We start from the raw sequence: 25,524 nt of genomic DNA, 5'->3' as shown, positions 1-25,524 counted from the left end.
AAGCACCGTCCCCGGCCAGGACCTCCTGCGAACTCCGGGCTGGGTGGGGGGCGGCGGCAGCGTGTGTTTTAACGAGCCCTCGGGCGACCCCGACGCAAATCACTGCGGGGTAGTGCCCGCTGGAGCCACCGCCGCGTGCATGAGCTCCGCGCTCGCCTTTGCCCTGCCCTCCTTAGCAAGCGCCACACGACTCCTGCTGCGCCAAGCCTCCGGAAGACGGTCGGAGACGCAGCAACTCCCCAGACCACCGCTCCGGCCCCGGGCCCGCCCCGCACCAGCCTCAGGCAGAGCGGCGGCAGCGTCCGGACGGCCGGTCTCGGCCCACCCGTGCCCAGCGGCGGGAGGCGCAGGGCCGCCGCTCAGCCTCGCCGAGGGAGGGTCGGGGCTCGTGGGCCCCGATTACCTGCACTAGCGTCATCTGCGAGCCGAGCGCCAGGAGAATCTTCTCCGTCTTGGTGGGGTACGGATTGTCGCGGTGCTTGTACAGCCACTGCTTGAGGGGCCGCGCCATGTCCTGCAGGGCCTGCCGCTTGTGCCTCACCTTCCCGCCATTCTGCCGGGCCCTGGGACACCGGGAGAGGAGGGGTTCCCGGTGAGCCGCGCCGGCCGAGCGCCGCCCGCCGGGCCCCCGGGTCCGCACGCGCTTCAGCCCGGTCGACCCCGGCCCCGCGCGCCCGGACGCGGAGGCCAGGCAGGGGTGGGAGGCGCACAGGGTCAGGGCGCGCGGGGCCGGCCCGGGTGGCACAGGACGGGCGTGGGGCGGCGAAGGCCGCCAGGTTTATATGGAAAAGGGGGAAATCCTGAAGCCAGAAGGTAGAGCTTTAGGTGATCTGAGGGACGCTCTTTTGTTATTCAAGCCACAGACCTGCGCAGCAGGGCCGGCACCGTCCCTCGCCCGCCTGCACCGCGCCCTCCAGGGGCCCTGGCCTCAGGGGATGAGTAGTGGCTGCGGCCGGCTCTCGAATGTTCTTTCAGGGACTCATGCCCGCCGCTCGGGGCTTCCCGTCGCCCACTGGACGTTGGGAACAAAGCAAGGGGTGATGGCCGCCCCGCTGCCCTGGTTCTCTTCAAGCTCTCCCCTGTACCCTTTGATCCTCGTGTAAAGGGGAAGCTTTCCAAGAAGGGGTTTGTGGAGGAAAAATGCAGAACCGAAAACAAAAACACACACGAAAAAGCGGAAAGAAAAAACCCAAAACACTGTAGGGAGCTTTTCACGACAAAAGGGCGAGCTTAAAAGTATGGAAGGTCTGTGCCACGGGGTAACGTAAAAAGACCCCGGGATAAGCATATTCCGAGGAAGGGCGGGAAGCAGCCGGGAGCCGGGCCTCGGCGCTGCGCTCCCCAGCGGCTCCGCGAGGTGTCGCCGCGCCGCCGCCCGCGCGCCCAGCCACTCCGCGAGGCTCGCGCGCCTGCGCCGCAGCCTCCGGGACTTCTGCCTCTTTAAACACTTTGAAATGCAATTCCATCCGTGAGGACTGGTAGTAACATTTTGACGAAACCTAATCTTTATTTCCCTAACCAGCAACAACAAGCAGCTGATGCAATCTTCCAGGTGGACCGGCCAGGACGGCCGCCCCTCCCCCCGCGGGGTGCTCCCGGAGCCGCGGGACGTGGCGGGGCTACAGGCGGCCCTCCTCCGCAGCCGGAGCCGCTGGTGGCCCGCGAGCTCTCGCCCCCGCCCACCCCACCCCCGCAGCCCCTCAGGTCGCTAAACCGAAACCCGGCCCGGCAGGCCCGCGGCCCCCCCGCCCTCCGGGCTCGCGGCGGGCCCCGCCGAGACGCGCGCGCGTCCGGGGCATCCTGCGGAGGGCCGACCTTCCCAACACCTTGGCCGATGCAAGGCCCTGTCGTGACACAAGGGGGGAAGCCCACGGGGCTGGCCTGACCTGAGGGGGCGGGGGGGGGGAGCCCCGACTGCTTGGCCCTGCTCTGCGCCCGTGCATCCCGCTCAGCCCTTTCTGCCTCCCCAGCGGCCGCGCGTCAGCACCCGCGGTCGGGAGAGAGGCACGTAACCCCCGCCCCCAGGTCCAGGCATCTGAGGACTAAGAGGCGGTTTCAGGTGTCCTCAGTTTCCAACGAGCCTCTTTGGAGCCCTTCTGACGAATCGACCCCCCACACTTTGAACAACTACTCCCTTAAAATGTGAATGCGCGAACCCAGGAGGCGGAGACCGCTCCTCCCGGAAAAGTCGGGGGCCCTAAGGCGCAGGCCCCGGTTGTCACCAGCACGCCCAAGCCTCTCACCGCCCCCACCTCTCGCGGAGCGGGCGGGGGCCCCGGGAGGGTGCGCATACCCGGTCCTCCGGTGTCTCAGGCCCAGGTTGTCCTTGAGGGGCGCGCCGTCCGTAATGCCCACCTCGGGGCGAGCGTGCGTACTGTCCAGGACGCCGCCGTAGGGCCTGCCGCCCCGCTCCCGCTCCGGAGCCCCGCGGTCCTCAAAAAGCACGGCGCCGCTGAGCTTGTTGAAGACGATGGTGTTCATGGCGCGCGCAGACAAGGCCGCGCGGCGCAGCCGCAGCGCCTTGGGGCCGGGCCGCCGGGAGCTCCGCAGGGCTCGGGTTCTATAAGATCAAAATGCAGTATATTACTCGCCGAGAGCGCTCACCCTCCTGAGCGTCCCGAGCCCCGAACCTGGCCGCGGCGCGGGGCTGCGGAGCCCAGGGAAGGAGCGGCGCCGCCGCACCTGAACGCGGGAACCCCCGCCTCCCCCCTGGCTGGTTACACCGCTCCGCCGCAACGCCCGTCACCCGCCCCCGAACGCTCCCGGGTCAGGTACCCACCCTCCTCTTAGCCCCGGCCACCCAGCTCCCAAAGAATCTCAGCCGGCAACAGTTAACCCGCGGGGGCGAAGCAAAGTGACTCCTCAAGGAGCCTTGCCTGAGTTGGTTTTAATCTGGATGAAGCCCGCTCCGGAAAGCGGAGGGCAGGCGCGGGGCCGCGCGGTGTTCTTCAGTCAAAACGGAAGACTACAGCCTCTCAGAGCTCCCACTCGGGGTCGTAAGGAGGGGTTGGAAGAAAGGAAAAATTGGGGGGAACATGAACAACCGCTTTCGCAAGCCCCAGTCAATGAGTCCCAGGCCGCACTGGGATTTCGGGGATTTGCATGTTTTCTAGGTCCTGGATGGTTTGGCTGAAACCCCTGCGTCCCTTTTCCGGCTACAGCCCTTGGCGCGGGGGTGAGGGCAGGAAAGTTAGCAGATTCCAGAGCTAGAAAGTGAAGTGGGCTCAGGGACAAATGCACCTTGCCCTCCCCTCCCTCCGAGTCTCCTACCACCCCACAGCCCGCTCCGGACGCGCTGGGTCCGGCACCCCGCCCGCTCCCCCCCCCCCGCGAGCCAGTGGCCAGTGCTGTCCTCTTCCGCAGCGCGGGTGCGAGCCGCGAGCTCGGAGTCCTTCCACACCCACCCCTCTCTGGGGTCTCGGAGAACCATTTCAGACGTTGAGAAGGGGTTAAAGAGCGGGAAGAGGCGCCGCGGTCTGCGCACCGCCGGGCCTGCGGCTGCCCCCGTCGGGAAAAGCCGCCAGCTCACCTCCCGGGTCGCGGCGGCCCGGAGCCTCTGCCCGCCGCGCGTGAGCGTCGGGGGCCGGTCCGCGCCGCCGCGGAGCAGCCGGGTGACCGCCCGGAGGCGTGCAGCAGCCCCAGCCAGCCCTACCTCCCCGCCTCGCGCCTGGGGGCAGCTCGCTTTGCTTCCGAGCTGCCCCCGCCTCACAGCTGGCGCCCCTTAACCGCGCCCCGCCCCGGCGAGGGCCGCCACGCCCCCACACCCACGCCGCGTGCCCACGCTCGCCAAGACCCCCCAGCCCCGCCCTCCGGCCATCGCAGCAGGGGCCACGCGCGACGTGTAGTGCTGTGACCGCAGAGATTAAACGACAGCCCCCGTCAGTGCTCGCGGGGAGGTGAAGTCAGACCTCTGCTAGCTGCCCCCCGCAGACAGGTACGTGTCTGGGCCGTCCGTGCAGCCTCCGCGGCCAGTGTGAGAGCAAAGGTCCGTGCTCGCAGCCCTCGTTCGAGGCGTCAGGAGGCGCCTTGTTTTTCCTTTTAAATCCGTGCGCTCGGTGATTTGCGCTCAGGCTGTTCTATTTGTGAAGCAACCCGTTCCCAGCCCCGCTGTCTGTCCCCACCTCAGCTCTGTGTTCCTGTTGGCCACGGCGTGTTTTCCCGGCCATTGCGCCGCGAAGCTTGCCACGCGGACCCTCCCCGCTATCCCAAGCCCACGCCGAGGTCGCAACCACAGACCCCGGCGCGGCTGCGTCTGCAGGCGGCAGGCGCGGCCAAGGGCCGGGAGCTGGGTCCCCGCGCGGTCCCCAACGCCGCCTCTCGGCTCCCGTGCTCCCCACTTACCCGGATTCACTCCACACTGGCTTGGGGAGCTCCCTCCCTGCGGAACCGCCCCGCCCCACGCCCGCGAACCAGGTGGGCTCCCCGGCTCCTCGCAGACCCTCGGGCCAGCCTCGGCCGCTGCCCCCAACCCCCCTCGGGCGCGTCCCCAAGGGCCTCGGAGGGAGGTGGGGGAAGGGCGGGGAGAGCCCAGGCGTGCGGAGCAGGGGGAAGGAACGGCTCCGGAGCCGTAGCGCGCCTCTCTTCCCGCGGCCCCGCGCCGGGACGCGGCGACCGGGAGCTGTACCGGTGGCGGGGGGGCCCGCGGCCGGCGGCAGGGTGGTTGGCTCTCCCGCGTCGAGGCTAGGCGCGCTCCCATCCCCGCCGCATGTTCTCCGCGCGGGCTCCAGCGCGCTCACCGCGGCCACCGCCGGCGTCGCGGCTTTATTTACCCAGACGGGCGCGCGCGGCCCGGGAACAGGAATAGCGAGGCCTTCTCATGTTTCCTGACTGCCCGGCCCAGCCGGCGAACATCCTGCGGTCGCGGTATCCACGTTCCCGGGCCGGCGAGGGGAAGCCTCCGCGGGGACCGCTGTTAACCCTCGCGGAGGAGCCGCCGGCGCCGGCGCCTCCGGGTAGCCCCCGGCCCGCCGAGTGCTCCGCAGCCGGGCGCGGCTTCCAGAGCTGCCGGCCTCGCAGGCGCGCAGCGAAAGGGGCGATGGCCTTCGCACTTCGGGGAGCGACTGGAGGAGCCGCAGCAGCGCCCGGCGCGGGCTCTGGGAGCTGAGCGGCTGCGGTGCAGATCCCGTGTCTTGGCCGCACCGAGCGCCGGAAATTTCACCACGCGTGGCTAGGCTGCAGGGGGCACTGCCACGCGCCCTTTTTCCCCCTCGCGGTTAGCTGGAGGGAGGTTAGTTAGAGCTCGGTTTATGCCCGTAACGCGTGAGAACGGGTTGCAGAAGGTGCTTGCGCCCCATTTCTCGTGTCACTGGGCTTCTGCGGTCCTGGGTGTCTCCAAGCCAGGCACGCAGTCACCTTCCAGAGCCAGCGCTGGAGAGGAGGGAGGCAAGACGGGGTCGAGGCGGGCCCAGGTACTCAACCCACGGCGACCCAGGTGTGGGAGAGACGGCGAGTGCAGGCAGGGCCAGGATCTGCATGGAGCAAAGGGGAGGGAACTTGGAAGAATCCCGAACCTGGACACAGTGCAAGGGGAGAGAATCCTATCAGATTCTATTAGAGGTGATACTTGCCTTCCCACTGTCACCCCAAATATGGGAGTAGCGAAAGCTGTGGTTTAGGTGTCACTGGAAGCTCGGAGCTTCTCGCAGCCTAGGTGATCCTCGCGGCGCCGAGCGCACCAAGCCGCCCGCGTTCTCGCCGCAGGCCTCACTGCGGCAGCGACACCTTTCATCTCTTTTTAAAGAGCAAAAGTAGATTTCCCCCAAACCTGAAAGTTATGACATCATTTGTTCTTTTCTCCCCTAAGGGTGGCTGGCCATCCTGGCGCGGTGGCCCACCTAAGCCGCTTCCTTTTATTTGGCCTGGAAGTGGTTAAAATGTACAGTAAATCTGTTATTTCCAACACTAATCGCCCCCGAATTTTCCATTATGTTATACCCCCAAAACGTGACTGCACACCGGGCAGGGGCACAATCTAAAGCAGAAAGAGGCGTGGGTTTAAATTTTTGCGCATCTGGCAGATAAATATTGTCGTTTGATCCTGTTTCCAGATGTCCTTGGTTCTATTCTAGCGTACGGTTTGCGGTTGTGGCGCTGCCGCATCTTGCCCTTGGCGCTGCACTTGACTTCTGCAGGGTGGATTCAGTGCAGACGTGTGTCTGCAGACGTCGCCGTGGGGACTTAAAGTCAGGGATACATCATAAAATTTCAGTCACCGACTTGCAGCGAATAAGTTTCACAACAAAAGCAGATCTAATTTATAATTCAGAGGAGGAGAGAGATTGGTTCTCTTCTAAAGACTGTGACTGGTGGTGGTCACCAGACGTTATAATGAAACCAACTGTTACACGCCCCTCTGACATTTATTTTGCTCAGCTGTGCCGGAAAGAGCACCAGGCATGTATGCCGTTGCTAGCAATTTCACAGCATTCTACTGGCTTACCTAGCTGTTTGCTGTAGTATATAGGCCAGTAGAGGACAAGTGAATTTTGTGGTTTTAGTCTTAACTGTATTTACTCAACTTTAAAATGCATTTTGAGGACTTTGGTTTAACGCATTTTTGCATGTAATATCATTACAAACCTGATACATACAGCAAAAAGTCTTTCTGCAAAATATTTTAAATTTGTTATAGGAATAACATACACCTTAGTCTCAAATTAAGTCACTGAAAAATTAATACATTTTAATTCATTTAGACTATAGTTTAATAATTAGAGTCCATTTAAAAAAATCTAAGAACCATGGAGGGTCCATTTTACAATGAAATAGTGTGGAGAATCCCTCTCTCATATACAAATGAGCATCTATTGTGTGATAGACCAGAATTTTATTTTTGCGAGTGTCACCCTCTATGCAAGAGGGAAATTCCTTCTTCCTTTTAATGCACAATACAGATCCATTTATCATTATCTTAAATTTCGTCTTTTCCTAAAATGAATTTTACTCAGCTTCTTCTGCTATATTCCAATCTCAGTATGTGAAATACTGTATTATAAGCCTCAGAAGTAAAGCTTTCAGTTTTAGAAAGCACTATCAGAAGATTTAAGAAAGTGTATGTAGTTTGTGGGCATCGGCCATATATGGGGGAAAAAACCCAGAACTTAGGCTACAAGTCACAAGACTTGAGCCCTAATCTTAATTCTGATTAATTTGATGTTGGTTTAGGCTGAATCTACTGAAGTGTAAAATGAAGATATTTAGTTTTCCACAAACTTGCCTTACGCTACTAAGATACTTTTTTTCAATGTGAAAGTAAAAATTGCTATTGCTAAAACTTGAAAAATGTTAAGTAAGAGCATTTGGCAGAAATCTTAATCCAGTCTATTGGACTTTGAGTGTAGTTATAAATGTAAGTAATGTTAACTTTCTAATAAAGAAAAAAATAAGAAGCCTACATTTTAAGCCTTTTGATATTTTACCAAAGAACCTGACATTTCAGAACAAATATTGGTCAAAGTTTTTGAAAATAATGATTGCTTTTAAACTCTCTTTTCCAGTTATTACTTATAAGCAATGAAATGAATTACAAAGCCAGGGAATGAGTGTTGCCTCCCCTCCAAATGGTATAAAGTAGTAAATTTATGAACAAATAGCCGTTCCACCTCACACTCGGCCAGTTTGCCTTGTAAAGCTACACACTGGAGTGTGTAAGTGGCCAACAGAACAAGCAGTGAGAGACTCCGCTGCAGAAACATCCTGAGTGAGCTAGGAGGATGGATGGCCCGAAGTATCTCACTTTTGCTTTGTTTATAATTTAACTTTAATTGCATACATAGTACAGAATAAATTCTCTCAGCGAGGGCCTTCTCCATAAATGCGCCCTTAAGTGTCAAAGAACAGAGTACGAGTGAGAGTTCCTCTCCCGCCGGTTGCCACTCCTGAGAGGCAACAACCAGGAGGTGGGCATCCTTTCAACTCTTTTCCACACAGTCACGGACATGAATACAAACAGATCATTATCGTTTTGTTGTGTGAGTTTTTTAAATCAGTGAGACCGTACTTTACATACGTGTACGCACACACCCAATATTAAACTGAAACTTGCTTTTTCACTCCCTGATTTCATAGAGCACTTTCATATTGGTCCATATAAATGGAACTCCATCTTTTTAACTGGTACATAATGCCCCATAATCTGTTTATCCACCCTCCTATGAACGTTTCTGTCTTTTCAGTTTTCACTGTTATAAACGTTAAATACTCTTGTATATGATTCTTTCTGTACGTGTGTAAGTATTTCTCAAGGCATAACTACATAGAAGTAGAATTGCTCAACTGAAGGAAACAGGATTTTAAAATTTGGATAGGTCCTTACAAACTTCCCCCCAACCTCCAGCCCCACAAAGTCCCCGTTTCCTCACATGCTGCATAGCATCTCATGTGTTTGGTCTTCATTATGTTTCCCTGTATGATAAGTAAAGTAATGTCTCATTGTTTGAGAAACTTTTCATTTATTTATAAGCATTTACATTTCTTAATTGAAGAAATTTGCTTGTATCCTTATTAGATGCCTTATTCATTTATAAAAGTTCCTTTAAAAAACACTTTTCCATGAAATATATACTTTATGTATTGACAATATGCATTGAGAAGACTGCCTTTTACCTAGTTTGTCTTTTGCCTTACAGAAGGTTTAAACGTGGATAAAGGTCAATAGATATGTCTTTTTCTGTATGGAGTCTGGGTTTTGTGCCTTCCTCACAAAGACTTTTTCTATATTTTCTTCTAATAGTTTAAAAAATTGTTTTCACTCAGCTCCTTAATCCTTTTGGAATGAATTTGTGTATGTTGTAAGGGAGAAGTCGAATTTGATTTTTTTCTTCTCCAACTGAATGGTCAATTATTCCTATGGAATTTATTAAAGAGTTTCCCCCATCAATTTGAAATAACTTTCCTCATATATGTGGTGAATTCCTTTCCATATGTAGGTTGGTCTAACAAGGCTTTGAGAGATGTTGCACCCAATAGACTGTAATAAATTTAATCTTCACATTTTTAAAACCATCTTGCGCTCCAAAGACTTCCAATATTATTCTGTTTCTAATTTCAGAACATGTCAAGTATCGGAATAGTAATGTGCGTGGCCTGGTTATGTTTCCAATTTAGAAGACTAATTCAATCTGTTCTAGGATGAAGGTGCCGTTTTTTCTGTCGTGGTCCTGCTCAGAAACAGGAGAGTAGTTCCAGGCAGCCATGTTCTCCAGAATAGAGTACACTGATTAGAGCTCTTCAAACACACCATGTAACCAAGTGACAACCAACCACTGGTAACATAGGTTATTTGTAGAAGTGATGATGCCCTGCCATCCGTGATTTGAAAAGGGAAATTCATCTTTCTTCTTGCTCAATTCCTTATGGAATGTGAATTAATTTTTTTTCACAAAGCAGCCAGTCGAGATGAGAACCTTCGATATGATTGCAAATTAGGCAAACTCACTCTGGACAAGAATGCAAAAACTTAATCACCGAAATTTCTAGAAAACATTAGCTACGTATAAGTGCAGAAAATACAGGTAATAAGCGGTCAGCAGAGCTGAGATCCAGGTGGGTTAATGTCTTTTTCTACTTCATAGAGCTTGAGACAGGGCCTGAAGTAACCCTGCAGCCCTAACTAAGACTCCATCTTTTCTATTGATTCCAAAATAGCTTCAGTAACTGCCGGCGAATACTGCGTCTTCACTACGTGGGTCCGGAGGGGAACCTGGACATTTTGTCCTCAGCATGTGCATTGAAATACAAGAATTTCTTGCAGAAGTTTATTCTAGCTTGAAAATCAATTTGCCTTCACATCAGAAAGTGGCCATTGTAATAAATATAGTGAAGACTTTTCATCACAGGCTAGCGTGACTCTATATTTGGAACCCAATGGACCTAAGGAACTCAGTAGATTTTTGAGATTTAGTTACTGTATGTATCCATGCTGTATCAGGCTTTTGGTTGAACCTCACCCCCTCCTCTCTCCATCCTCCCTGCTTTCATTTTCAGCCTCATTGCCTTCATCTCTGTGTAAGATTTTTTTTTAATTTTTTCTTGGAGTATAGTTGATTTACAGTGCTGTGTTAGTTTCTGCTGTACAGCAAACCGTGTAGGACATTTGAATAAGTTCACCAGAAGAACGCATGTGACAGAAGTGCTGTGTGCAACTTCTGCTTACCATACTTAAAAAGCAATTGCTTGCCCGCCTTTGTAGCCGCTCCCTGTTACCCTGTTACAGAGGGCTGGAACATGGATATGGGAGTGACCCAAATCTGCCAATCAGATAGCAACCTGGATGGAGACCAGCAGAGCCAGCGCAGGATGGAAAGAACCTGGGGCCTTGGATGGACCCCTTGAGTGAGATCTCCTTGGCCTGGGCTCAGCAGATTATTTCTGTAAAGCGCCAGGTAGTAAATGCTTTAGGCTTTGCACGTCATAAAGTCTCTGTTCAGCTTTGCCATTTGTAGTGAAAAGTAGCTGTAGATAATACTTGACTATGAGTTGTGGGTAGGTTCCAGTAAACTTTTATTTAAGGGACACTGAAGAGTGAATTTTATGAAGTTTTCATGTGGCACAGAATATGCTGCCTTCGATCTTTTCTCAGCCATTTAAAGATGTAGAAACTACTCTTACCTTAGAAACAGGCAGCAAGCTAGATTTGACCCCAGGCTGTGTTGTTGTCTCCTACCCACACCCCCTGCACCGTAATACTCTAATGGGAGACAAGTAAAGTTCCTTTTCTTTAAGTAACTGTATTTTGGGGTTTCTGGCTAAAAGAACTTAGCCGGTACCCTATGTAATACACACCTGTTCAAAGATGGTCTCAGTCACCATGGGTGGACTTGGATAGGTGCTTTTTACATGGCTCGAGGCTGCCATAAACAAGAACTGGAAGGAGATGGAGTGACAAACTGCCTCCCTCTCTTCTACTTCGAGCATGCTGCGTGTGTTTAGAGAATCAGTCTGACTATTTTCACAATAGTTTACGTCAGGTACTTTTCACATTTTAACCACTTGTTTTTAAGGCATTGATATGCCTTTAGACCCAGTATTGATATTTGGGTTTGGATACCTGTGTTTTTTGTAGTCATGGAAAATAGTGATTACTTGATAAGAATTGCTATTTTCTGACTTAGCCTCCCCCCCCCAAAAAAAACCCCATGAAATTTGAACCATTTTTTCATTGTTTTCCTTTTTAATAGTCAACAATAAATATTTATGGGGCAACTGCATGCAAAATCCTGCCAAGAACTGCATCAAATTTGATTTAAAAGACATGATCCTTGCCTAGTTTACAGACTGGTTAAGAAAACACAGGGAAACAAGTATACCTCATCTAAAAAGTTTTAGGGTGTCTGATGTAACGATTGCTTGAATCCAGTAACCTGCAAATCATCTGTAGACACGCACGAGGACCTTGAAAGTGATAGAAGGGCCATTTGGTGTGTCTGCTAAAAATTTTGTAACCGTATTACAGACAGTTCTTCCCCAAAACATGCAAAACGAGATCATTATTTCAGAAATTTGAGCCTGCTCGAAAAACAGCATCTTCACCTCTTACATCAGACTTTTTCCAGTTTTATGCCCAAAACCTCTGGGTTTCAAGAGAGATTTTTCGAGCTTCTGTTGGAAAAAAATACAGTAAGAGTAAATAAATATCCTGAGGTTAGTGCACCATCTTTCTTTCTTCCCTTGTCCAGGCCTCCTCGAACCTTTCTCCACCTTTACACTTTTCGGAAAAGTGTTGAAAGGAGAGAGGGCTGGAGGGAGAAGTTGTGGGTAACTCTGTTGTGGGTAACCCGTGTATCTGGGCCGCAGAGCCACGGGCAGGCAGCTGCACCTTGGACTACATTGTGATCCTAAGTAATTCACCTCCTCTTTGTTTTGGTATTCATTGAACTTTGTGAAGTGGGCTTCGGTGTTGTAGGCTACCACAAATATTGTTTAAAGGGGAGCTTGGACCATGAGAATGGGAGAAGGAGAAAGGTGCTATGCCACTTAATTGTTCCAGTTAAATGGCCCAGAGTCTAGGGTAAGGGGAGCCATGCAATAGCCAAGTAGCACAAATTCTTCTTCCCTGGACCTGCAGTAGTGGTCAGCTCAAAACATACGACCTCATTTTGCAACAACATGGATGGACTTGGAGGGCATTATGCTGAGTGAAATGAGTCACACAGAGAAAGACCAGTACTGTATGTTTTCACGTATATGTGGACTCTAAAAAATAAAATGAATGAATGAAAATAACAAAACAGAAATAGACTCACAGATATAGAGAACAAACGAGTGGTCACCATGGAGCGAGGGGCAAGACGGGGTAGGGCCTTAAAAGAGGGACAAACTACCATGTATAAAATAAGACACAAGGATGTAATGTACAGCACAGGGAATATAACTTTATATAATAACTTTAGATGGAGTATAGTCTATAAAAATATCAAATCACTGTGTTGTACACCTGAACCTAATATAATATTGTGAATCAACTATACTTTAATTTAAAAAAAGACATATGTCCTAATAGTACTCTTGCAGACTCTTATAAATGGGGGCATAATTAAGGATACTTTTATTTGCATAATATACATGTAGCAGTTACTACAGGCCCACACACTATTCTAGGAACTTAGCCCATATGATCCTCGCACCCACCCTTTGGGGTAAGTACCCCTTAAAAACCATTCTGTAGAAGAGGACACCTAGGCATAGAATTGCCCCAAGTCACAGGTTGGTAACTGTGGAGCCAGGATCTAAATGGAATCAGGGAGATGCCAGAGCTTGTTTGCTGAGTTGCCTGACTAACTGCCTCTTTGCGGGTGCGTAGGAAGGACAGAGAGAGAGAACTTTTTTTTTTTACATCTTTATTGGAGTATAATTGCTTTACAATGGTGTGTTAGTTTCTGCTTTATAACAAAGTGAATCAGTTATACATATACATATGTTCCCATATCTCTTCCCTCTTGCGTCTCCTTCCCTTCCACCCTCCCTATCCCACCTCTCCAGGCGGTCACAAAGCACCGAGCTGATCTCCCTGTGCTATGCGGCTGCCTCCCGCTAGCTATCTATTTTACATTTGGTAGTGTATATATGTCCATGCCTCTCTCTCGCTTTGTCACAGCTCACCCTTCCCCCTCCCCATATCCTCAAGTCCGTTCTCCAGTAGGTCTGTGTCTTTATTCCTGTCTTACCCCTAGGTTCTTCATGACATTTTTTTTTCTTAAATTCCATATATATGTGTTAGCATACAGTATTTGTTTTTCTCTTTCTGACTTCACTCTGTATGACAGACTCTAGGTCTATCCACCTCATTACAAATAGCACAATTTCGTTTCTTTTTATGGCTGAGTAATATTCCATTGTATATATGTGCCACATCTTCTTTATCCATTCATCCGATGATGGACACTTAGGTTGTTTCCATCTCCGGGCTATTGTAAATAGAGCTGCAATGAACATTTTGGTACATGACTCTTTTTGAATTCTGGTTTTCTCAGGGTATATGCCCAGTAGTGGGATTGCTGGGTCATATGGTAGTTCTATTTGTAGTTTTTTAAGGAACCTCCATACTGTTCTTCATAGTGGCTGTACCAATTCACATTCCCACCAGCAGTGCAAGAGGGTTCCCTTTTCTCCACACCCTCTCCAGCATTTATTGTTTCTAGATTTTTTGATGATGGCCATTCTGACTGGTGTGAGATGATATCTCATTGTAGTTTTGATTTGCATTTCTCTAATGATTAATGATGTTGAGCATTCTTTCATGTGTTTGTTGGCAGTCTGTATATCTTCTTTGGAGAAATGTCTATTTAGGTATTCTGCCCATTTTTGGATTGGGTTGTTTGTGTTTTTGTTATTGAGCTGCATGAGCTGCTTGTAAATTTTGGAGATTAATCCTTTGTCAGTTGCTTCATTTGCAAATATTTTCTCCCATTCTGAGGGTTGTCTTTTCATCTTGTTTGTGGTTTCCTTTGCTGTGCAAAAGCTTTGCAGTTTCATGAGGTCCCATTTGTTTATTTTTGTTTTTATTTCCATTTCTCTAGGAGGTGGGTCAAAAAGGATCTTGCTGTGATTTATGTCATAGAGTGTTCTGCCTATGTTTTCCTCTAAGAGTTTGATAGTTTCTGGCCTTACATTTAGGTCTTTAATCCATTTTGAGCTTATTTTTGTGTATGGTGTTAGGGAGTGATCTAATCTCATACTTTTACATGTACCTGTCCAGTTTTCCCAGCACCACTTATTGAAGAGGCTGTCCTTTCTCCACTGTACATTCTTGCCTCCTTTATCAAATACATAAGGCAAATACTAACAGCCATAAAAGGGGAATTGACAGTAACACATTCATAGTAGGGGACTTTAACACCCCACTTTCACCAATGGACAAATCATCCAAAATGAAAATAAATAAGGAAACACAAGCTTTAAATGATACATTAAACAAGATGGACTTAATTGATATTTATAGGACATTCCATCCAAAAACAACAGAATACACATTTTTCTCAAGTGCTCATGGAACATTCTTCAGAGTAGATCATATCTTGGGTCACAAATCAAGCCTTGGTAAATTTAAGAAAATTGAAATTGTATCACGTATCTTTTCCGACCACAACGCTATGAGACTAGATATCAATTACAGGAAAAGATCTGTAAAAAATACAAACACATGGAGGCTAAACAATAAACTACTTAATAACGAAGTGATCACTGAAGAAATCAAAGAGGAAATCAAAAAATACCTAGAAACAAATGACAATGGAGACATGACGACCCAAAACCTATGGGATGCAGCAAAAGCAGTTCTAAGAGGGAAGTTTATAGCAATACAATCCTACCTTAAGAAACAGGAAACATCTCGAATAAACAACCTAACCTTACACCTAAAGCAACTAGAGAAAGAAGAACAAAAGAACCCCGAAGTTAGCAGAAGGAAAGAAATCATAAAGATCAGATCAGAAATAAGTGAAAAAGAAATGAAGGAAACGATAGCAAAGATCAATAAAACTAAAAGCTGGTTCTTTGAGGAGATAAACAAAATTGATAAACCATTAGCCAGACTCATCAAGAAAAGAAGGGAGAAGACTCAAATCAAGAGAGAGAGAACTTTAAACGTGTGCCGGCATGATTGTGGGCACAGCTGACTGTGTAGCTGGACCTTCTGGCTTCTCACTTAAGAGCAGGGCATTCAGTGCCAGTGTGTTCATTTCCCTTCCGTACGTGCCCTTCATCCTGGGTGGGGAGAAAGTGGACCCTTAGGGTCAGCTGGAAAATGACGTCCCTTGGCTCTGACATCGTGGTGAAAAGGCTATACTTCATGTGGACCTTCCTGTGTGAGCTCGCACTCAAAAGCCAGTGACTTCTGAATCTTCTGCGGGTCCTCTAAATCTGGAGGGCATCCTTCCCACTGGGAACGAAGTGGTTCAGCAATGAAACACAGCAGGCTGTAGAGCGGCCAAGGCAGCTGGAATAGTTGCTCTGTCGCAGGAGTGGACACAGCATGGTTTAAGCAGTGTATCTTGAGTGCAGTAAAAAGCAGCAGCTTTGATTAAGATGGCAGTGGTCTCTACAGCTTCCTAATCCTGTCTTGCAGCTTCGTCTCTGTTATGTTTTGTTTCCTCTTGTTTTCCTTTGTCAGGCCTGCCTCTTACATTTGCATAGCCCAAGGCAAGAGTGCAAGTGAACGCCCACATACCATATGTCTAAATATTTAAAAGTTATAAACTCAGCTAAAACACAGTTAAATAAAATATGTTCCATCCTTCTACCTTGACAAATATACCATCAGAAGGAAGAATGGAAAACTATGTAAAGTTATGGGTTTTGGTGGGAAAATATCAAAGAGAAATCAGCGTAATTTTTATTGCATGTCCCAGTGTTTTGTCCTTGGACTGGAAATGTTCAGAAGAGTAATAAGATGAAAGAGACATAATTCATAATTTATTATATATTCCATTAAATGGACATTTTTGTCTTCATTTCAGCAGAAATCACTAATGTGTCATTATAATCAATATTCCATCATAATTTGTGTTCTGAAGGATTACAAATAAAATGTAATTCTACTAAAAGGGTCCAAAATTTGAATATATTTTATCAATAATGTACATTAATATAAATATAGAACAATTTAACCTTAAATTTATTTAATACATATTATTTATAAAATGCTATTTTTATTCTAAAATACTCAAAGTTACACATACAAATAGAAAAGAAAAATTATAAGTAATGAATATAAGATTTTAAATAAGGCTGAAATTTTATTTAATTTTTTGGAAAATAAATTTGAAATATTTTATGCAAATAAAAGTATTTGCTAATGCAGCTGGTTTTCAAGGTGAGGTATTAGTGTTATATTCATAAATTATTTGTGTAGATCTATAGACTTACCAACCTAGGAGTGATATGAATTGTTTAATATTGCAAAATGTCCCTCTGCTGCCAGGTGCAGCTGTTGCAAAGAGTCGCTAAATATTCAATACCTGCAGAGCCAAGCACTGGAGAAGCAAGAAAACAATGCCAGGCCTCCTGGGAAATGATAGTGCATGAGGAAAGGCTACATTGCATTCGCGTGATCTGCCAGGTTGATTAACGGTCTTTTCTGCCTGCTCTTGGAAGCAGTGTTCTTATCAGCACAGCCCGAGCCTTTATGCCATTTGGGTGTGATCACCTTTGACTTTGAGGACATATAGCAAGCGATGTGTGGAAGCATTTCCGTGGGTCCTTAGTGGTGCTGGTCACAAGAGCAGATGTTTGAGTTTAAAGTTGCACTGTATGCTGTTGAGCCCTAAATCCCAAATGACAGAGACATCATATGTTCTTGAAGTTCCGTGTGTGTGTGCGCGCGCGCACCCGTGTGTGATGTAAGGCCTTTAAAAGAAGGGCTCAGGGCAGTGGCCCTTTGCCTTGGTCTAAGAGTGGTACTGGTTTGGGGAATGCTTTAAAATAAGTATTATTTATTGACATACTTTTTACTTATTTTTATTTAAAGTATTAAACTTGGACCCTGTGATGCAACAAAATGAAATCACTCTTACGGGAGCCTTTCCATGAGTTTTTCCTCTGATGATCCTGCAGTCGTTAATACAAACCACAACTTCTGAAGTTGCAGAAAGCAGAGTTATTTTTAAAGCCCTTCTGGGGGCGACATATATTTTTAACAGGGGCAATTGTTTAAGAATCATCCTTTAGGAAATAATGTCTTCACTGAGGGTCAGAGGTTTATACACTTGGGAGAGGTCAGTTTTGCAAAGTCTTCCCTTCGACTTTCAACAGGACGAACAAGGAGACAGCTGGTTGTGGGCACTGCCTGTGGCACATGGCTACTACTTAACCACCTTGCTCACAGGCACTGTGGTCCCCATAGAAGGCTTTTTATTTCCTTCAGGGCCATTTTTTTCAGCGTGCAGCCTATGAACCACCTTAAGTAGGAGTGCTTGTTAAAAATACATGTTCCAGATCTCAACTATACATGCTCCAAGTGAGGTGTTTTGAGCTTAGGCCCTATAGCGATACTTACACAGATGCTTCTCAAACCAGGATTTGAGAAAAATTAGTCTAAATCAATGACCCTTAAGCTTTTGTTTGATTATACTCCCTTATCATTAAAATATTTTGGGCAGGCGGATCTAATATATAGTCATTTATGTATAAACAGTATACATGTACTATTATGCTAATATGTCATGTAAATAGTAAAACAAAACGAAGTTTTCTAAAAGGCAAAAATGAAATAAACAATATTTTTAAATAATTTTGTTTTATCTCTCAATGATACAAAATTATTTTTGCTCCCACCAAACTGTCACTGTTAATGAATAAATAATTAATAATGTGGTCAACAGGCTATTTTTAGTGAAAGCAATGTAATTTGAATTGCTTTATACTTTAAAAAATCTTGATTTAATAATGATATAAAGATTGGGATTCAAGTTCAGGTGAATTAGAGACTTGTTTTTAATGTCATCTTTAAAAGAGATGCTTCAGGACAAGCCAGGTTCACACAGCAGAGGTGGATTTCTGACTGTATTTGTACCTGTTTTCAGTCTTATCCACAAAATTATATAAAGGGTTTGTCTTTATAAGTCTTCCTTGAGATCCATCAGTTCTTATAAATTTTTCACAATTACATTTTTACTTTCAACAATTGACTTTAATAATTTGCTGAAACTCTTTGAGAGATTTTAAAATAGATTTGAAAATTCTGTTTCCAAGTTTTTAAAATGTGGTGAGTTTCAATAGGCAATACAGTCATTTTCAGGAACAAAATCACACGGTGATGGGTACATTTTTAATCATGTGTGTTTTGGAAAGCAGTAACTTTCTTATTGTTGTTAAATGTCATCTTTACCTGAAGGGGGCAGATAAAGAGTGTTTTATGGTTTTTGTTTTTAAATAAAGTAGATGCTCATAGAAAGTCACATTTCCAAAAAGATGAACCAATTACTGTGGTTTACGGCTGAAGTTGAGGAGATATTAAGGAAATAGTGAAAATCATGAGACTGCCGAGAAATGGGCAAAGGCTAGATAATGTGAGGCCTGTATTTTATGCCCACGACTTTCATTTCTATCCTAGAAAAACGGAGCAATCATAAATGCCAGTCATGGACACGCCATTCACTGTGGGAGGGCAACAGGGCCTGTGGGATGTTTCTCAGCCCTAAGTGGGTAGATGGCGGAATCCTCCCTGGGAGAGAGAATAGGAACAGTGCCCAGAGCTGACCGTAACGGGGCCCTTGGGGGCAGGCGCGGTTCTAGGGCTTTCACGTGTTGCAGCACTTCCTTCAATACTCACACCAATGTATCAGCCTTTTTATGGGTGAGGACTCTGAGCTCAAGGTCACACAGCTGCTGAGTAATGGATTCAGGAGCCCAGCAGGTCTGGGGATGACAGTCGTGGGTAATGAGGAATTACCGTGCTGTATGGCCTTGGACCTACTCATCACGATTCAACTCTGCCTTCCCAGTCAGATGGAAGGGGTACTCGAGGGTACCTGGGGGCTGAATGCTACACACTCAGGAAGCAGACCTCCCTCTCACTGAAGGTGCCCTCTGCGGTCTTCAGTCTGCAAACAGAGCAGAGGCTGGAGTATCTGAAACCATCAGCTGAGCTTGTGGGGCATGGATTTCCTGAGGTCTGCAAACTTCTCGGCAAGAATTCTCTGTCTGGTTGTTTTGGATATCATTTGCTTCAGAATGTGTTTCTTTAATTTCTGTGACATATATAGAGATGTAATATTAGTGATGGGGGCATTTTCTTTGATTGTTATAAATATTCGTTTGTGTTTTCTTGGACTGCTTCCTCCAAATGAGTCAATGTATAAGCATCCGTTCTGTTCCAGGCGTTGTGTTGAGTCTTGAGTTGCAGCAGTTTCAAAGATCTTTCCCTTACTCTCAGGAAAATTGCAATCTAGAGAGAAACAGGTTACGTGGGTATGGAGTTCATATAGCATGTTGAGATTGTGTATAGGCACAAATGGCTGTGCACAGACTTGGGAAGACAGAGAAGGCTTCCAGAAGGAATGGTTTGCGGTCGGCTGGGTGGAGTGGTGGCCTTCTTTCATTTGTTTATCACAGTACCTGAAAATGGATATCAAGTGCTCTCTCTTTCACTTTCCACCTTCCGTCACCATTTCCTCTTCGCAAATTTCCTCCTATCCACACTTCTGTTTATTTTTTTTTTTTCTTCCTTTCAGTAAGACAGAATTCCTTTCTTATCATCAGAAGATGTATTATTAGCAGGAAACAGGATGGGAGGAGCAGATATTCACCGACAGTCCTTACCTAGGGTGAAAAGTTCTCTGTTTGAATCCGTCCACATTTACTACAGTAATCAGTGCCAGGTAACAGAAAGGTCTAAAACTTTAAGGTCATTGAATCAAGGCACTCCTACCCTCAGCACACAATGTTTTTGTTCTTTATTTTTTATTTTTTAATAAAGAAATACGTGTTATTGTTATAAAAGCTGTATATGTGCCTTGAGAAAGCTAGAAAATAAGATAAAAATAAGAAAATAAAAGCACTGGATTCCTACCACTGGAGATTATCTTTAATATCTTTTTGATTACATTTTCAGGTACCACGTATATGTGTGTGTGTATGTATTTATTAAGATGAAATAATACTTTGCAAATTGTTTTATATCCTGATTTTATAGGTTAATGATCTTTACTTCTATAATTCAAAATTTTTGTTTGTCTAATAGTCTATCCATATTTAAATTTCCTCAATTAACCCCAAAATACCCTTTAGAGCTAGTTTGCCCAAATTTGAGTCTAATTCAGGCCCACATATTGAACCTAGTTGTATGTCCCTCGATTTTCTTCTAATGTAGAATCATCCCTAATTTCTCTTCCCGCTACACACTTGACTTGGTGGATAGACCAGACCAAGGATCCCAAAGGATGATTCGCCATCTTCATTTGTCTGGGTACCTCTGGTGCTGTCATTGAACTTTCCCTATTCCCTCTGTTTTCTTATGGTGAAAATGAAGTCTAAACGCTTGCTGGACTCACGTTAAACATTTGGACTAGACTATGCCACAGCCGGTGGTTTGTACTTTATTGTGTAGCACAGCGGGAGGCACAGCAGCTGATGGTTCCACCATTCAGGGGGCCAGATTTGACCACTGCGTTAGGATGATGAAAGTCTGATCCCTCCATGAACTGGCACTTAGGTTCTACTCCTGTGGCTAGAAGGAAATCTTTGTGGGGGTTACTTTTGGACCCTGGGAATGTCGGATTCCCCATAAACCATGCACTTAATGCTTTTTTTTTTTTTTTAAAGAAGATGTTGCGGGTAGGAGTTTGTTAATTAATTTATTTATTTTTGCTGTGTTGCGTCTTCGTTTCTGTGCGACGGCTTTCTCTAGTTGTGGCAAGCGGGGGCCGCTCTTCATCGCTGTGCACGGGCCTCTCACTATCGCGGCCTCTCGTTGCGGAGCACAGGCTCCAGACGCGCAGGCTCAGTAGTTGTGGCGCATGGGCTTAGTCGCTACGCGGCATGTGGGATCCTCCCAGACCAGGGCTCGAACCCGTGTCCCCTGCATTAGCAGGCAGATTCTCAACCACTGCGCCACCAGGGAAGCCCCAGATGAATCAGTTTTAACATAGTGTTCCATCTGAAGAAATATATACTGCAGTGGCCCAAAGTAACTAAAAAGGTATTTTAATACTTTATGTGCATTTCTAAAGAAATGTTGAGATCTGTGTTGTAACCCACACAATTATTTTAAAGATATTATCTGTCTTCCACACTTCCTTCATTCTCCGCATGTTCCCAATGTCCACCTTTTATGGCTTCTGTCTTCTACCTCCTGCCCGCACATCTGGCTCCTTCTTATTTAGATCAGTTTAGAATTGAGCTTCTTTTCATAGTTTCATTTCTGCTTTGCTCATCACCTGGACTGTCCTCAAGAAAGCACCCAGGGCTGACCCAGGAAGCAAAACCCCCTCCCTGTTCTTCATGCATCTCCCTGTCTCCTAATTTTGCATCACAGAAATACGAAGAACTAGACTGGCACAGAAAGGGTGCCTGCGATGGGGGGTGGGGGGAAGTCTGCACAGACGGAACAAGCAGGCTGTGAACGCTTCTGCATTAAAAGCCTTGTTTCCACCACACGTATGTTATTAAGAGCTCTCATGAGGATAAGGTGGACTGCTCTAACTCCGAAACAGATGGAAAGTCTCTCAGTTTAAAAATAGTCTCAAAGCTGGGTTTATACAGGTGTCCCACCTGAAGGCAGAGCTGAACAAATTAATGCTCACAGTGGACTGCGAAACTCTAATCTGTAAGGTGCAAAGAGAAGGGAAGGGAAGGGAACTAAAAATTATTGAGCACTTACTCAAGTATTGTGTTAAGCTCTTTAAATAATGTCATGTCATTTACAACCCCCATTAACCCTTTAAACAATGTCATGTAATTTAAACTGCCCATTAACCCTTCGGATCAAGGTTCTTAGCTTGGAGATCTACAGACCATATTCTTGCTAGTCCGTGAGTGGTGAGATTTTAAAATGCTTGTGTGTTCACATCAAAAATAATATTAAAATGTTTAACACGTTGTAGTGCAAATGCCTGACAGTAAGCTCTTTGAACGTAAGTGCCTGACGTTAAGCTTTTGATCACAGAAGCATCCATTTCAAAGACATCATCTCCTGTAAACAGATGGCCAGCTGTGCGCCACGGTTAGTAGCCAAACAGCTAGACAAGGATAGGCTGACCCTTCCCATGAAGTTCCCCTTTTAGAAAGTCCTGGGTAATTTCGATAACTGACTGCTGGAGTGATCCCACTTTTCCCTCCTGCACCCTAATCCCCACCTCATGTTTTAAATTTGCCAATGAAGAGTGAACCCATAAAACCCTAGGCACCCACGCTGAGACCCCAGTAAAGGCAGAGCCCCAGGTGCATGCTGCCTCTCTCTCTCTACCCGTGACCTTGCTGTGTGGTTCCATACCCACCAGAACCTGTGAGTAATAAACCTTGTTTTGTCCAGTGCCCTGATGCTTGTTGCTGAGGTACATCTTGCAGTCATAATAAGAATGACAAGGGCTGGTCCAGTCACTACATTGGCTCTCATTGGTAAATGTCTGGGGACCTTGCCATAGGTAATATGGGCCCTGGTGAATGCCCTCTGGCATTCCTGGGGATAGCATCACTGTCAGTAGGATGAGACCAACACAAAGCCCATGAGCATATTCTGGGTCATCAGGAGGATTTATTTTATCATCAAATACTTGTAGCCAAAGAGTCACACAGTATCTCAGTGTGCGACTTTACTTGAGGTAGACTGATGAGAAAGGCGTAAAGGCAGACTTAATAAGTGACACAAGTATGCCAAGTAGAGGCCAAAAGATCTCATATTGTAGGAAACGAATGATGGCTTTGCAGGGGTTTAGATTCAGAATAGGGCTAAGAGATTTGAGTCATCACCTGGCCTGTGGTAGCGAAGTCATATTCTGAAGGACATGCATCATGGCAGTGTCATGTTAATAACTGGGCACAAGCAAGACAACATCATCACACTGTTAATGCTGTTTGAGTTTTGTTGTTTTTATGAGTATTGTAACAAATCTACAAATTTGTGTTGATTTATATCAGTGTGGTAAATTGGATTATTCCTCCCAACTCTTCAGTCCTTCTCTATTATGTATTATACAGCCAAGCTTATGTCCTGTGCCTTTGCAGTGCCTTCCACCAGAGAAGACAGAATGGCATAGGAGGCTGGGAGGAAAGCAACCTGTATTATGTGGCGGTGAAGCATTGGCCAAACCGTCACTTTCTTTTTGTTTTTTTAGGTATTTTTTTAAAATGAGATCTTTTATTCATAGTTTTTATTTATATAGTTTAATGCTATATAGTAGGGCATAAGAGTTTATAACTGTTATATCTTTTTTTGTGGGGGGGCTGGGTTGGGTCTCTGTTGCTGCATGTGGCTTTCCCTAGTTGTGGCGAGCGGGGGCTACTTTTCCTTGCGGTGTGCGGGCTTCTCATTGCAGTGGCTTCTCTTGTTGCAGAGCACGGGCTCTAGGCGCACAGGTTCAGTAGTTCTGGCACATGGGCTTCAGTAGTTGTGGCTCGCAGGCTCAGTAGTTGTGGCTCGTGGGCTCTAGAGCGCAGGCTCAGTAGCTGTGGTGCACGAACTTAGCTGCTCCGTGGCATGTGGGATCTTCCCGGACCAGGGCTCGAACCCATGTCCCCTGCATTAGCAGGCGGATTTTTAACCACTGCACAGCCAGGGAAGCCCCAAAGATTTTTCTACTATACACCTTACTGCTGCTTTTTATTAGCTTTAAGTAACGTCCCTTTTGTTTAGGTGATTATTAAATTAAAATTTGACAGAAGAGCATACAGAGATGAAAGGGAAGACAAAAAAATGTTTTCTAAAAGGAAAGATAGAAAGGACAAAGATATACTGCCTGATTCACATGATGAGGCCTGGCAGAAGAGCTGTAAGCAAGACCTAGAGTTACCCAAACCCTGTCAGGTCTGTTCACCGTCAGAGGACTGTGTCTCATGTGGCTCTCCTCTTAGCAGCTAAGAACTGCTTTCAAAATACTTCAAAACCTGTGACCGTTCACCAGTTTCGATGCTAACATCACAGTGTGCAGCCTGAGGAAGGCCACGCTGCAGGCAGTGTGGAGTGAGGCCTGGAGACCAAAGGGCAGGCTCCAAGGCAAGCAGGTTCTTTTAACGTTCAAGAGAGATTTTCTTGTTTAAGTTTTCCTCATAGGAGCATAATTTGAGTAGTTTCAGATGTGAATCTCATCAGGAAGTGGGGGAAACCCCTCTAGAGTATTATTTTTTCACATGGCTTGGTGTTAACAGGCCCTTTTAAACGTGGAAGAAACTCCTAAGCTCCTTGGGATAGTTTTTCACACACTGTCTGTTTGGAACCCCGTCGTCAGTCAGGCCGTGGTGAGAGTGTTTGCTTCCTTAAATCATTGCCTCTTTGGGTGAGGAGAGACCCTAAACACCACATGTGTCAGCAGCCCCAGGTCTGCCCTGTCCGTCTTGGGGGACCTGTGGTGAGTACACGGAGGTGAGTTGATAACAAGAATGTGTTGTTGATGAGCATTGCTTCCTCAAGGAAAGCTGGAGGAGTGCTCAGCGGTGAAAAGAAGAAATGGGAAAACTCATAAGAAAAGGGGGAGGTTAAATCTCTCCTCCAAGCACTGATAACCAATCTCCATCACTTTAGAAAACTCCTTCTTTATTTCTGAAACATCTCAAAAGACACGCCAAGACACACATTAATCAAAATAACAAAAATTAAATACAACGAAAAAATATTAAAAAGCAGCAAGGGGAAAGCAACAAATAACATACAAGGGAATCCCCATAAGGTTATCAGCTGATTTTTCAGCAGAAACACTGCAGGTCAGAAGGGAATGACAGGATATATTTAAAGTGACAAAAGGGAAAAACCTACAACCAAGATTACTCTACCCAGCAAGGATATCATTCAGATTTGACAGAGAAATCAAAAGCTTTACAGACAAGCAAAAGTTAAGAGGATTCAACACCAACCAAACCAGATTTTTAACAAATGCTAAAGGAATTTTTCTAGGCCAGAAACACAAGAGAAGAAAAAGACCTGCAAAAAACAAACCCAAAACAATAAAGAAAATGGTAATAGGAACATACATATCAATAATTACCTTAAATGTAAATGGATTAAATGCTCCAACCAAGACACAGACTGACTGAATGGATACAAAAACAAGACCCATATATATGCTGTCTACAAGAAACCCACTTAAGACCTAGGGACACATTCAGACTGAAAGTGAGGGGATGGAAAAAGATATTCCATACAAATGGAAGTCAAAAGAAAGCTGGAGTAACAATACTCATATTAGACAAAATAGACTTTAAAATAAAGACTATTACAAGAGACAAGGAAGGACACTACATAATGATCAAGGGATCAATCCATGAAGAAGATAAAACAATTGTAAATATTTATGCACCCAACATGCAAGTACCTCAATACATAAGGCAAATGCTAACAGCTATAAAAGGGGAAATCGACAGTAACACAATATTAGTAGG

At 46.4% G+C, this 25,524-nt stretch overlaps 1 protein-coding gene and 1 long non-coding RNA gene across 13 annotated transcripts in view; one reads left to right on the top strand and one right to left on the bottom strand.

Moving 5' to 3' along the window:
• MKX (mohawk homeobox) overlaps positions 1-8,579 on the bottom strand; it is a 105,325-nt gene extending 96,746 nt beyond the window's left edge. For 7 of the 12 annotated variants that reach the window (XM_079915251.1, XM_079915259.1, XM_079915258.1 and 4 more), the window contains exons 1-3: positions 3,405-3,539; positions 2,294-2,560; positions 404-563 (exon numbers count right to left, since the gene is read on the bottom strand). In XM_079915251.1, the coding sequence (XP_079771377.1) occupies positions 404-563; positions 2,294-2,560; positions 3,405-3,430 (453 nt within the window). In that variant the 5' untranslated portion in view covers positions 3,431-3,539. The other 5 variants (XM_079915255.1, XM_079915256.1, XM_079915257.1 and 2 more) reach the window with 5 other exon arrangements.
• Positions 3,821-25,524, top strand: part of LOC307183152 — an 84,667-nt gene continuing 62,963 nt past the window's right edge. The window contains exon 1 of the long non-coding RNA XR_013827386.1: positions 3,821-3,934. This is a non-coding gene — a long non-coding RNA (uncharacterized lncRNA). The remainder of the gene's footprint in view (positions 3,935-25,524) is intronic.

This window comes from Stenella coeruleoalba (assembly GCF_951394435.1).
Source record: "Stenella coeruleoalba genome assembly, chromosome: 2".
Classification (NCBI taxonomy): Eukaryota; Metazoa; Chordata; class Mammalia; order Artiodactyla; family Delphinidae; genus Stenella; species Stenella coeruleoalba.
The sequence above is the reverse complement of the archived record's forward strand: the minus strand, read 5'-3'. Positions and strand labels throughout refer to the sequence as shown.